This window comes from Telmatherina bonti (genome assembly GCF_933228915.1).
Source record: "Telmatherina bonti genome assembly, chromosome: 1".
In the NCBI taxonomy this organism is placed as follows: Eukaryota; Metazoa; Chordata; class Actinopteri; order Atheriniformes; family Telmatherinidae; genus Telmatherina; species Telmatherina bonti.
Window position 1 is genome coordinate 4,165,177 of NC_136619.1, and position 14,178 is coordinate 4,179,354.

General features: G+C 47.1%; 1 protein-coding gene across 1 annotated transcript in view; it reads left to right on the forward strand.

Moving 5' to 3' along the window:
* Window positions 1-10,101, forward strand: part of plekho2 (pleckstrin homology domain containing, family O member 2) — a 41,111-nt gene extending 31,010 nt beyond the window's left edge. The window contains exons 4-7 of the mRNA XM_079248459.1: window positions 4,009-4,113; window positions 4,186-4,284; window positions 7,097-7,420; window positions 7,498-10,101. Of these exons, the coding sequence (XP_079104585.1) occupies window positions 4,009-4,113; window positions 4,186-4,284; window positions 7,097-7,420; window positions 7,498-8,706 (1,737 nt within the window). The 3' untranslated portion in view covers window positions 8,707-10,101. The remainder of the gene's footprint in view (window positions 1-4,008; window positions 4,114-4,185; window positions 4,285-7,096; window positions 7,421-7,497) is intronic.
* Window positions 10,102-14,178: the final 4,077 nt, after the last annotated feature.

A 14,178-nucleotide genomic window follows, 5' to 3' on the forward strand; every position in this document is an offset into this window, starting at 1 on the left:
AGTGGGATGGAAGATCCCGCTGCGCGTGTCGCTCTCACCACACGATGCAGTCGGTGTGGTTTGTGAGCAGAGGGTTGCCGGGTCCTGGCAGCTTCTGGTCTTTTCCAGTAGGAAGCTGCGGGACTCAGAGAGGAGCTACAGCGCGAGCTGTTGGCCCTTTTTCTTGCCACGCCTAATTTCCGGTTCCTGTTGGAGTGCCGCGCTTTCACCGCTTTTGTGGACCACAAACCGCTCGCCTTCGCCATGGTTAAAAACCTCTGAACCGCGGTCGTCACGGCAGCAGCAACGCCTGATATTCGCCACGTGGCCGGGAAGGAGGACCTGGTAGCGGACTGCCTGTCGCGTGCTCCCGTCGCCGCTGCTCATGTGTGAACTTTGCTGAGATGGCTGCCGACCAGCTGGTTGACTCCGAGGTCCAGCGTTTGGAACGGCTGACTCCAGTTTGTGGTTGGAGGAGGTCCTGAGACTCCTAGGGAACCCCCCTTTGTGACGTCTCCACCGGGAGACCAGGTCCTGTGGTCCCAGCTGCCTGGCGCCACCTGGCGTTAAGGCTTCGGTTCCTGGCTCCAGAACCGTTCCTGGCTCCGGAACCGTTCCTGGTTCCGGAACCGTCCCTGGCTCCGGAACCGTTCCTGGTTCCGGAACCGTCCCTGGCTCCGGAACCGTCCCTGGCTCCGGAACCGTCCCTGGCTCCAGAGAGACAGTTTGACCATGTTAATGTGGACCTGGATGGACCTCTTCCTCCCTCCCAGGGTTTTACTCACCTGCTTGCTAAGGTGGATCGTACCTTGCATCGGCCGGAGGCGGTTCCTCTGAGGTCGACTACTTCACCCGATGCAACCCGCTCGTTCGTCTCTGGGTGGGTGTCCCAGTTTGGTGGCTTTTGACCTGACCTCAGAGGCCTGCGGTTCACGTCGGAGCTGTGGACGGCTGTCTCTGGTGGACAGATTGCTGTGGGTGTTGCTTGGCTTGAGCTCGGCTCCTAAAGAGGACCTGCACTCGCGGAGTTGGTGCTTGGCCAGACTTTGAGGGTCCCGGGGAGTTCCTTCTGTCCATCCCTGGTCTGGTCCTGAAATGTTTCTGCTCTCCATGAGGGGGCGAGGGTTTTTGCTCCGGTAGCTGACAGACATTCCTACATGCCGGCTCGGTTTTCTTTTGTTCGCCCCGGCAGCCATCTTATGACGGCGTGTGCTGGAGGCTGGATGCAAAGATTTCTGCTTGGGTTGGGGTCTGGTCAGGACTGGGTTTCAGTTTGAAGCCTGGCTGTATGCTGCATGATGGCGAGGTGGAGCCGGCGCGTTGACTGAAGCCCCACCGGTGATGCCGCCGCCTGTTCCTTCCCCTGTCCTGATCCGGTTCGGCGTTGGGGCAGGTGGGCAGGGTTCCTGGGAGGTACAGCTGTGCTCATATTTATTCATTAAAGAAGAAAAAAACAGCTGCCTGTAAAATAAGGTGAAATTGACTAAAGTAATAATAAATAAAAATTTGATGAAAATTATTATTTTCTAATTCTGGTTCAATAGAAAAATTTTATTTAAAAAGGAAACAAATAAGATAATTTATTCCATATTCCATCAGTCATAAAGTAATATTTAGTTGAAGAATCCTTTAATGTTTCCGCTCCAGTCAGGTGTTTTCTGTTCCTCTCAGTCAGACTTCTGCACCTGTTGACAGGTATTTTGTCCCACTGTTCAACGGAAAAGTCTCTCATTTGTCCAGGACACATTTGTTTGTTTGTTTTTTTTCAACTCAATTAAATGATAAAATAGATTTTTGCAGATTTTTAGTTATTGTTCCTTTTTTAAGTCTCCAGTTATCTGAGTGACTGTTGTAAATTCAGCTTTTCTTTAATAAAGGGGACGAATACATATGAGCACAACTGGATAGGTAATATTGTACTTTGCCATAAAATGTGTATTTTTATTTATTTGTATCATTATTGTTATTTTTCTTTGGTTTGCGGTGCTGTTCTATCTGCCCTTGTGTGTTCTGTGGGGTGGTTAATATTAGCTCTCACACACAAGAAGGACTTCCATTTGAGAGGCGGAAGTTGCTGTTGATCCGCCTGAATCAGGTTCTGTTTCGCTTTTGACTGGTGGAGGAATAAAACTGACTGACTCAACTTGCTTTCTGCTATCCTCTACATTATAATAATAATGTGTCGTAAATAAAGATGTGTGACAGCTCAGTAAGGCAGCAATGAAATCATCTCATCGTTAAAGACCAGATTTATACTCAGCCATGGACAGGACACACTCCCTTTAGGGATCATCTTAATCTTCCTCATCAGGTGTAAGAATGTATAAACAGTCGGTCCATTTTCTTCCTACACCAGAACTCTGAGCCAAAAGAACAAACAGACATTATGCACAGAAATACACGGAGGCTTTTCTCTGAGCAGGCTGTGGATCAGATGTTGAAGATGAAGTTAATTCATGTTAGAAAACTGTGAAAGTATCTTGAAATAATCCAGACATGCTCTGCAGATCTCTGCATCAGAGTATAGTTTAACCTATAAAACCTGAATTTAGATTTATATAATTCAGACATCCAACCATCCAGGTTTTGCTGGGTGGGGTCGCAGGGGCAACAGCCTCAGCAGAGCAACCAGACTCCATATCTCCAGCCACAGATGCCAGCTGTTTTAGGGGATCCGGAAGCATTCCCAGGCCAGCTGAGAGATACAGGATGATCCTTCCAGCGTATCCGGGGTCTTCCCCGGGCTCCCCTCCCGCAGGGATGTGTCCATAACACCCTACCAGGGAGGTCCAGGAAGCATCCTGACCAGATGCCTGAGCCACCTCAACGGGCTCCTCTCAATGAGGAGGAGCAGCGGCTCTACTCTGATCTCCTCCCGGATGGTCGAGGTAGGAACATAGATCCGCTGGTAAATCGCCACGACGGACCGGCGCAGAGTTCACATTACCGATCTCCCTGTCAATCACACACTCCATCCTTCCCTCACTCCTTAACAAGACCCCGAGATACTGAACTCCTCCACATGGAGTAAGACCTCACTCCCGACCCTGAGAGGCCAACACAACGACATTGTCGTCTCGACGCCACCAAACCGGACCTCCTCAACATCTCGGCTCGACTTAGAAATTCTGTCCATACAAATGATGAACACCATCAGTAATAAGAGGGTGGAGTCAAACCCGCACTGAAAACGAATCCGTACTGACGGAGCAAAACATCCCGATATTCGATTTCCCGCCCTAGTGATAGCCTAGCCACGGAAACCAACAGATTGTATCAGATCTAGACATACATCCACTGTGATTTGCTCTGGGAGGGTGGGGTGGAGGTGTTAGCAAACTAAATGTTTTAGTTACTTCTGCTTTTACTAAAGTTTAAGGTTTAATTAAATGCCTCAGCTTGATGTTGAGCTGTAGGTGCTTTATGGCTGAATAATGGTTCAATGAACGTTATAGAATCTGATGTCAGTTTTTTTATGACCAACATAAATAGCTCTAGATTATTATAAAAGGAGCATTGCAGAGACTCTCAGATGGAAAGATGGACAGAGCTTCAATAATCTGAGACAGACTGGATTTAAACCTTCAGTAAAATGTTCCTTCGACTGAAGATCCAACAATGGTCCCAGCTGGTAGACAAGCACCCAACCAGTCTGAACGGTGTCTAACTGTCCACAAGCCTTCTTATGCTCCTGCCTTGAGACAGTCATGAATATATCTTTAATCAGGGAAAGTAAAACATGTAAATCTTCTAACATGTTTATTAACGACCCGCCTCCATTTTTTATTTGTTGAACTGTTGGTTGTTGTTTGTTGTGTATGAAGGCAGGGTGGTTTGACCAGGATGCTGCTTGGCAACCATCTCCGGGTAACCGTGTTCAGTCTAGGCTCTGGGTGACCAAACGGCTGCCATACAGACGTTGTGGGAGCAGAAGCATGTGCTGCGGAGCCACAGCTCAGATACTCGGCCTGTGTTAAAGGTTGAATTTAAAGAGGTTGGATAAACGGCTTTGCTTCATGTGACTGGCAGGTCCATAATGTGAAGCTCCAGGTTCCGACTGCAGAGGAGAAGGATGCTTGGATTAAAGCGCTCAGTGACGCCATCAGTCGCGCAAAGAACAAAGTCTTCGACGAGGTAAACGTCTCAGTGGACTCAGGACTGAACTGCGGAGATTTTGACGCTGAAACCAGTTCGTGTTTCACGCAGGTGAAGGTGGACGAAAGCAGTAACTTGGAACACGTTACCCGATCGAGGCCGAAAGGGAACCGAAACCGGAGACCACCAACCAGGATACACATGAAAGAGGTGTGTATACTGTATGTTAGTGGGTGGGTGCACGGTGTGCACGGGGAGAAGGTGCAGATTTTAACCTCCTGTTTGCTCTGCCCTCAAAATAAATAAGTACATCTTCACATTTATATAATATTCTAATTTTCTGAGACACAGCATTTTGGGTTTTTGTTATCTATAAGCCACAATCATCAGAAATACAAGAAATAAATGTTTGAAATGTTTCACTCTATTTGTAATAAATCTATATAAAATCTGGGTTTCGCATTCGGAAATGAGGGACAAAAAATATTGAACTTTTTCATAACATTCTGACTTTCTGAGATGTACCTGTATATAATGGCTATATCAATATTCCATCACTAAGGGGACTCTAGGGGGAAAGGTTTTAGCTAGGATCTCCCTCTTAAAACCGATCCACAAAGCTTCTGAGAGTCACTTTTACTGAGGAACTGAGAGGAAGGGCCGAGTTAACCCCGTTGCTATGGATCCTGCCACGTTTCCTGACACTGAATCACTGTCTTGGGTCTTTTGTCAGTAAATTCAAGACACATAGTGATGCTCAGACCAAGCCGTAACCCGCCGGTCCTCGGATCCAGCCGGGCGAAGAAATTTGGACTTTATTCATCGTGCAAGTGGCACGATTAAATAATGCAATGAGTGGAACCGCAACCTTATGTCAGATAAGTGACGAGCAACGTCGGCCATGCATGTTTTCAGGTCAAATAAATCAGCTTAAGATGGGACTGCTGCAGGAGGTGTGCTACCGCAGCCAAATAAAGATATGAAACGAAATGTAGGCTGCAAGCGTCACATTTATATATTTTTTCAAACATTTACTTTTAATTTTCAATTCAAACAAACATCCGTTGGGCTACATAACAACTGCGGGATGGTGTGGGTCTGCACGGGGCGTTTATTGTTTAACAATTAAATTCTGCTGATCGACTGCTCAGATTTTTCAGGGCCATCTGCACCACAAAGTTGCATTTCCCAGTTGCCAAGTAACGGCATGTGGTCACTACTCTGATGTCTGGTGTTTGTGCCTTAATTCTCTTCGTCAGCGATGTTAGTGCATCCTGGACCAGTTCTACCACAATCATGATCAGGATTTCCTCTGGTTGACTCTGAGCGTTTAGGTGTCCTCATGACTGCTTCTAACCAGTTTCAGCTTTAGGAGCCAGTTTTAGCTCGAAAATGGTTTGTGAAATACTATTAGGTGAAAAGTTTAGGAGTCTTTTTTTTAGGACTTCTAAAACAAGAGGAGCTTCTTTGAGCTGTAAGACTCTTCATGAAAACGGCCAGGTAAATATCTTGAGAAGCCATCGGCCAAAGATGATAATAAACACCTCTGTCGATGGTCAGGTCAGGAGAATCCAGAGATAGACCCCACATTCACTTGAGAAACACCATGAGGGTCCAGAAAGACGTAAAATCCAAGACGGTTTATGATAAAAAGAGAGAAAACTGCAGTATAAAACCCTGTTTTATCTGAGTTTCTCCTCATCATGTTGCTATGCTACCTGTTTGCATTGCTACACGTTGGCATTGCTACCTGTTAGCATTGCTGTCTGTTAGCATTGTTATATGTTAGCATTGCTACACGTTGACATTGCTACACGTTGGCATTGCTACATGTAAGAATTGCTACATGTAAGAATTGCTACATGTTAGCATTGCTACACGTTGGCATTGCTACCTGTTAGCATTGCTGCCTATTAGCAATGTTACATGTTAGCAATGCTACATGTTAACATTGCTACCTGTTGGCATTCCTACCTATTGGCATTGCTACATGTTAACATTGCTACCTGTTGGCATTGCTACCTGCTGGCATTGCTACCTGTTGGCATTGCTACCTGTTGGCATTGCTACCTATTGGCATTGCTACATGCTAACATTGCTACCTGTTGGCATTGCTACCTGTTGGCACTGCTACCTGCTGGCATTGCTACATGTTGGCATTGCTACATGTTGGCATTGCTACATGTTGGCATTGCTACATGTTAGCGTTGCTACCTGTTGGCGTTGCTACATTTTAGCGTTGCTACCTGTTAGCGTTGCTACATGTTGGCATTGTTACCTGTTAGCGTTGCTACATGTTAGCGTTGCTACATGTTGGCGTTGCTACATGTTGGTGTTGCTACATGTTGGCGTTGCTACATGTTGGCGCTGCTACATGTTGGCGCTGCTACATGTTGGCGTTGCTACCTGTTGGCGTTGCTACGTGTTAGCGTTGCTACATGTTGGCGTTGCTACATGTTGGCGTTGCTACATGTTGGCGTTGCTACCTGTTGGCGTTGCTACGTGTTAGCATTGCTACCTGTTAGCGTTGCTACATGTTAGCGTTGCTACATGTTAGCGTTGCTACATGTTGGCGTTGCTACATGTTGGCGTTGCTACGTGTTGGCGTTGCTACATGTTGGCGTTGCTACCTGTTGGCGTTGCTACGTGTTAGCGTTGCTACCTGTTGGCGTTGCTACGTGTTAGCGTTGCTACCTGTTAGCATTGCTACATGTTGGCGTTGCTACATGTTGGCGTTGCTACATGTTGGCGTTGCTACCTGTTGGCGTTGCTACCTGTTAGCGTTGCTACATGTTACCATTGCTACATGTTAGCGTTGCTTCCTGGGTCGGCTGGATCTCTTGCCGCTGATCAGGTTAAGCTTGTTTGAGCTTGTCCTTCTTCCATCGTTTGCAGTTAAAGCTGCAGGGTTTCGTTCATATTCACCCTACTTTTCTACATCATCTGGTTTTATATTTTCTACTTTTATTCACAAACACTTTAGTTGTCGTGTTTTAAATGTGATGTATCTTTTCTTCTTCAGGTAGCAGGTGTGTCATCTGATGGTATCCTGCGGTTGGATCTCGATCTTGAGGATGCAGTGATGCCTAACGGGGCCCATTACAGTAACGTTGATGGCACCGTGACCCCCAAACAAGCTGAAGACCCGAGCCCTCAGCCTAAGTCTGATGATGCTGCAGAGAAACTGGCAGAGCTCAGTGATGAGGAGGAGTCTCAGTCTGATGCACAGCTCCGTCCCCAGAAGAAGGCCATCAAACCTCCCATGCCACCTACCAAAGAGGCAAAACCCAGCTCAGCAGCTGAGGAGGAACCCGCTCAAGATGAAGAAAAAGCTTCAGAGAATAAGGTTGGTATCAAGGTGAAGACATATTGGCCCTCAGTTTGAGTGATGTGGCCTCTGAAGTATGATTTATGTTCTACTAGGTCCTGAAGCCGCCCATGCCTCCGTCAAAAGAAGTCAAACCCTGTTCCTCACCTGCTGAAGAAGCTGCAGAGGACCAGAAACCTGATGCCAAGAAAAAGACATGTCCACCTCCAACGCCGCCGAACAAGCCCAGCTCAGCTGGTTCTCTCAGCAACCATGCAGAGGCATCACAGTCCACACCGGGCGCCTTCCCTCCTACGCCTCCATCCAAAGAGAAAAAGCCCTCTCATCCTGCCGTGGAGTTGGGAAAACAAGTCAAAGACACGGCTAAGGAGGACATGGAGAGGACAGAGGACAGTAGGAAGGAAACAGACGAGGCAGACCAGTCGGTGTCTGAGGATACTCTTCCTCAAATCAGAGATGATGAACCCGAGAGTCCCGATGCAGAAGAAACTTCTGTAGAAGAGACTGTTAGCTGTGACTCTGATCCACAATCACCTTCAGAGCCTCAGAGGAGTCCAGGAGAACCCGCCCAGCCGGAGCTGCAGCACAGAGAAAGTCTCTCAGACACTGAGGGAAGGGACGGTTATGTTTCAGCCAGTTCTCCCCAGCCACCGGAGCTCCCCCCCCTGAGCAAGGTCCCCTCAGTAGTGGTCTCTGTTGAAGACCCCCTCCCTGACAGCCTCAGCCTGAGTTCCCTGCTCTGTCACCAGCCTGGAGACAAGAAGCAGAAGGCGGAGGAGAAATCCGTGGACAGCGGCCAGCACTCGGATGATGACAGCAACGGCTCTGGAGCTGAAGACACGCTGGCAGCTTCAACAGCCGCGCTCAGCGGCAGCCATCCAGGTCTGGACGCCTTGGAGGACAACGTTCAGCTCTCTGTTCATTTAAGTCCAGCAGCCAAACATCAACTGCTCTCCTGTCGGCTCTCGGCGCCCTTTTGCAAACCTCCCAAGCCGTCAGTCAAACCCAGGTCGGCCTCCATCGGAGACCTACTGTCCGAGTCCTCGTGCGGCGCTCCCATCCAACCGCCCGGCAGAGACGAAGGCACAGCGGGTCCTGGTGACGTCGTCGTGAAACTCCAGACTGAAGTGGCTCTCGAGATGAAAACGACCAGCAAGCTGCTGAGCCAGGCTCAGGGGGGGGAGGGTCTGCCAGAAGATCTGCTGGCTAAAGCCATGGAGAAGCTGAGGAAGGCCGACCATGTCCTCAGAGAGGTCAAGAAGATCAAATATGCAAACAGTGCACGAAATAGGATGAGCTGGTGAATGGTGGAAGGACTTTGACTTGACTGATCCTTCAAACCTTCATCTGTCATAAAACCACCTAAAACGGGCTTCCGATGGCGTCACATGGGTCTTCATCAGGCTGAATCTGACCCCACACAGCTTGAGTTGAAAAATCACCTCTAGGTCTCTTCTTGCATTTAGAAGCCAGGATACAGAGACCTTTTCTCCATCGACAACAACATCTGACCAGCATCAGCATTTTATGAGCCTTTTATTCTAAAGATGGAGCTGATATGTACAGAGTCCTGCTCCCATAACTAACAGATGAAAAGTGCTTCATCTCAGGGGGAAACTTGACCAACAAGTCAGTACGTTCCTTCGCAATAATGACACAGTTATCTCCTTCCCATGACTTGGTCATCCGGGACACAGTGTCTCGCCCTCACTCATTATAAATTTGTGGCCATGACTTTGTTTGCGTGTTCCCTGCTTTAGGATAACGCCTCAACAATGCGTGGCCCCGGGAAAACATTATGTGACCAGGAAGAAGTCATTTTATTTTCTCCTGATGTCCCTAACGTTGGCTTTTTATCCAGATTGTTGAAAAGAGCAGAAAGAAACGGCAGAAGAAGCGAGAGGCTTTTCAGTTCAAGGTGTTTTTCATGTACGGTACTGATGATGATGATGGTGGAGAGGAAATGTCCGTGTAGCAACATGATGAAGGTTTTTATTGGTACATGTCAACATTGTGATCAGATTCAACTATGTGCAATTATTTTACTTTGTCTGCAAAGCAACGCTTAATGTTTTTATAAGAAACAAGTTTGTGTCAGAAAATAAGTTACTTGAAAGGGAAATAAAAACAATAATATAATAAATTATGAAAAAAAATTAAAATTTACTTAAAATTTTACATTTTAATATTTTTTATCTGACTTAAAAGGCTTTTTAGCATTTAATTGAAACTGTTTTATGTAATAATGTAGCTGCAGCTTTCCTGCTGCTGATGAAGCTCAGGAGTAATTATGAGAAAATTGTCTTCATGATGATCCTACGATGAAAACAAATCAATGATCCTGTTTCACTTGTTTAACAGAGATGTTTTTAATACTGATAGAACAGGATGCTTGTAGCGCTTGCTAACCCGTTTACACTTTTATAATTCCTGTTTTTATTATGTAGATGTGCTGATGGATGACATTCCCAACAGTCTATCTCATAGATGTATTCATGCAGAGTTTCACTTTTTTATCCAGTGTTTTGTTAAATAAGATCAATCAACCTATGTAAGAATATTTTATAACAATAAATACGCTTTTGTACTCCGATACGACTGAAATACACAAAAGGAAAATGTCTGTTTTTGTTTTTAGTTTAACTGAACATAAATCTGTATTATTCTGTATTGAGTTTAAATAAACTGGAGAGCCTTTTAAAACATGAACGTTCCTGTTGTCACTTATTAGCTCCACCAAGGAGGGAGATTCTCATCATGATGAGGTGGAACGGGAGATTCTCATCATGATGAGGTGGAACGGATTCTCATGGTGATGAGGTGGAACAGATTCTCATCATGATGAGGTAGAACGGATTCTCATGGTGATGAGGTGGAACAGATTCTCATGGTGATGAGGTGGAACGGGAGATTCTCATCATGATGAGGTGGAACGGGGGATTCTCATGATGATGTGGTGGATAAGAGATTGTCATGGTGATGAGGTGGAACGGGAGATTCTCATCATGATGAGGTAGAACGGATTCTCATGGTGATGAGGTGGAACGGATTCTCATGGTGATGAGGTGGAACGGATTCTCATGGTGATGAGGTGGAACGGGAGATTCTCATCATGATGAGGTGGAACGGGAGATTCTCATCATGATGAGGTGGAACGGGAGATTCTCATCATGATGAGGTGGAACGGGAGATTCTCATGGTGATGAGGTGGAATGGGAGATTCTCATCATGATGAAGTGGAACGGGAGATTCTCATGATGATGTGGTGGATAAGAGATTGTCATGGTGATGAGGTGGAACGGGAGATTCTCATCATGATGAGGTGGAACGGGAGATTCTCATGGTGATGAGGTGGAACGGGGGATTCTCATCATGATGAAGTGGAACGGGAGATTCTCATGATGATGTGGTGGAATGGGAGATTCTCATGGTGATGAGGTGGAACGGGGGATTCTCATCATGATGTGGTGGAACGGGAGATTCTCATCATGATGAAGTGGAACGGGAGATTCTCATGATGATGTGGTGGATAAGAGATTGTCATGGTGATGAGGTGGAACGGGAGATTCTCATCATGATGAGGTGGAACGGGAGATTCTCATCATGATGAGGTGGAACGGGAGATTCTCATCATGATGAAGTGGAACGGGAGATTCTCATGATGATGTGGTGGAATGGGAGATTCTCATGGTGATGAGGTGGAACGGGGGATTCTCATCATGATGTGGTGGAACGGGGGATTCTCATCATGATGTGGTGGAACGGGAGATTCTCATGGTGATGAGGTGGAACGGGAGATTCTCATCATGATGAGGTGGAACGGGGGATTCTCATCATGATGTGGTGGAACGGGAGATTCTCATGGTGATGAGGTGGAACGGGAGATTCTCATGGTGATGTGGTGGAACGGGAGATTCTCATGGTGATGTGGTGGAACGGGAGATTCTCATGGTGATGAGGTGGAACGGGAGATTCTCATCATGATGAGGTGGAACGGGAGATTCTCATCATGATGAGGTGGAACGGGAGCTTCTCATCATGATGAGGTGGAACGGGAGATTCTCATGGTGATGAGGTGGAACGGGAGATTCTCATCATGATGAGGTGGAATGGGAGCTTCTCATCATGATGAGGTGGAACGGGAGATTCTCATCATGATGAGGTGGAACGGGAGATTCTCATCATGAGGTGGAATGGGAGATTCTCATGGTGATGAGGTGGAACGGGAGCTTCTCATCATGATGAGGTGGAACGGGAGATTCTCATGGTGATGTGGTGGAAAGGGAGATTCTCATCATGATGAGGTGGAACGGGAGATTCTCATGGTGATGTGGTGGAAAGGGAGATTCTCATCATGATGAGGTGGAACGGGGGATTCTCATCATGATGAGGTGGAACGGGAGATTCTCATCATGATGAGGTGGAACGGGAGATTCTCATCATGATGAGGTGGAACGGGGGATTCTCATCATGATGTGGTGGAACGGGAGATTCTCATGGTGATGTGGTGGAAAGGGAGATTCTCATCATGATGAGGTGGAACGGGAGATTCTCATGGTGATGAGGTGGAACGGGAGCTTCTCATCATGATGAGGTGGAACGGGAGATTCTCATGGTGATGTGGTGGAACGGGAGATTCTCATCATGATGCGGTGGAACGGGAGATTCTCATGGTGATGTGGTGGAAAGGGAGATTCTCATCATGATGAGGTGGAACGGGGGATTCTCATCATGATGAGGTGGAACGGGAGATTCTCATCATGATGAGGTGGAACGGGAGATTCTCATCATGATGAGGTGGAACGGGGGATTCTCATCATGATGTGGTGGAACGGGAGATTCTCATCATGATGAGGTGGAACGGGAGATTCTCATCATGATGAGGTGGAACGGGAGATTCTCATGGTGATGAGGTGGAACGGGGGATTCTCATCATGATGAAGTGGAACGGGAGATTCTCATGATGATGTGGTGGATAAGAGATTGTCATGGTGATGAGGTGGAACGGGAGATTCTCATCATGATGAGGTGGAACGGGAGATTCTCATCATGATGAGGTGGAAGGGGAGATTCTCATCATGATGAGGTGGAACGGGAGATTCTCATGGTGATGAGGTGGAACGGGGGATTCTCATCATGATGAAGTGGAACGGGAGATTCTCATGATGATGTGGTGGATAAGAGATTGTCATGGTGATGAGGTGGAATGGGAGATTCTCATCATGATGAGGTGGAACGGGAGATTCTCATCATGATGAGGTGGAACGGGAGATTCTCATCATGATGAAGTGGAACGGGAGATTCTCATGATGATGTGGTGGAATGGGAGATTCTCATGGTGATGAGGTGGAACGGGGGATTCTCATCATGATGTGGTGGAACGGGGGATTCTCATCATGATGAGGTGGAACGGATTCTCATGGTGATGAGGTGGAACGGATTCTCATCATGATGAGGTAGAACGGATTCTCATGGTGATGAGGTGGAACGGATTCTCATGGTGATGAGGTGGAACGGATTCTCATGGTGATGAGGAGGAACGGGAGATTCTCATCATGATGAAGTGGAACGGATTCTCATGGTGATGAGGTGGAACGGGAGATTCTCATCATGATGAGGTGGAACGGGGGATTCTCATCATGATGTGGTGGAACGGGGATTCTCATCATGATGAGGTGGAACGGATTCTCATGGTGATGAGGTGGAACGGATTCTCATCATGATGAGGTAGAACGGATTCTCATGGTGATGAGGTGGAACGGATTCTCATGGTGATGAGGTGGAACGGATTCTCATGGTGATGAGGAGGAACGGGAGATTCTCATCATGATGAAGTGGAACGGATTCTCATGGTGATGAGGTGGAACGGGAGATTCTCATCATGATGAGGTGGAACGGGGGATTCTCATCATGATGAGGTGGAACGGGAGATTCTCATCATGATGAGGTGGAACGGGAGATTCTCATCATGATGAGGTGGAACGGGAGATTCTCATCATGATGAGGTGGAACGGGAGATTCTCATCATGATGAAGTGGAACGGGAGATTCTCATGATGATGTGGTGGATAAGAGATTGTCATGGTGATGAGGTGGAACGGGAGATTCTCATCATGATGAGGTGGAACGGGAGATTCTCATCATGATGAGGTGGAACGGGAGATTCTCATCATGATGAAGTGGAACGGGAGATTCTCATGATGATGTGGTGGAACAGGAGATTCTCATCATGATGAGGTGGAACGGGAGATTCTCATGGTGATGTGGTGGAAAGGGAGATTCTCATCATGATGAGGTGGAACGGGAGCTTCTCATCATGATGAGGTGGAACGGGAGATTCTCATCATGATGAGGTGGAACGGGAGATTCTCATCATGAGGTGGAATGGGAGATTCTCATGGTGATGAGGTGGAACGGGAGCTTCTCATCATGATGAGGTGGAACGGGAGATTCTCATCATGATGAGGTGGAACGGGAGATTCTCATCATGATGAGGTGGAACGGGAGATTCTCATCATGAGGTGGAATGGGAGATTCTCATGGTGATGAGGTGGAACGGGAGCTTCTCATCATGATGAGGTGGAACGGGAGCTTCTCATCATGATGAGGTGGAACGGGAGATTCTCATCATGATGAGGTGGAACGGGAGATTCTCATGGTGATGAGGTGGAACGGGAGCTTCTCATCATGATGAGGTGGAACGGGAGATTCTCATGGTGATGTGGTGGAACGGGAGATTCTCATCATGATGAGGTGGAACGGGAGATTCTCATCATG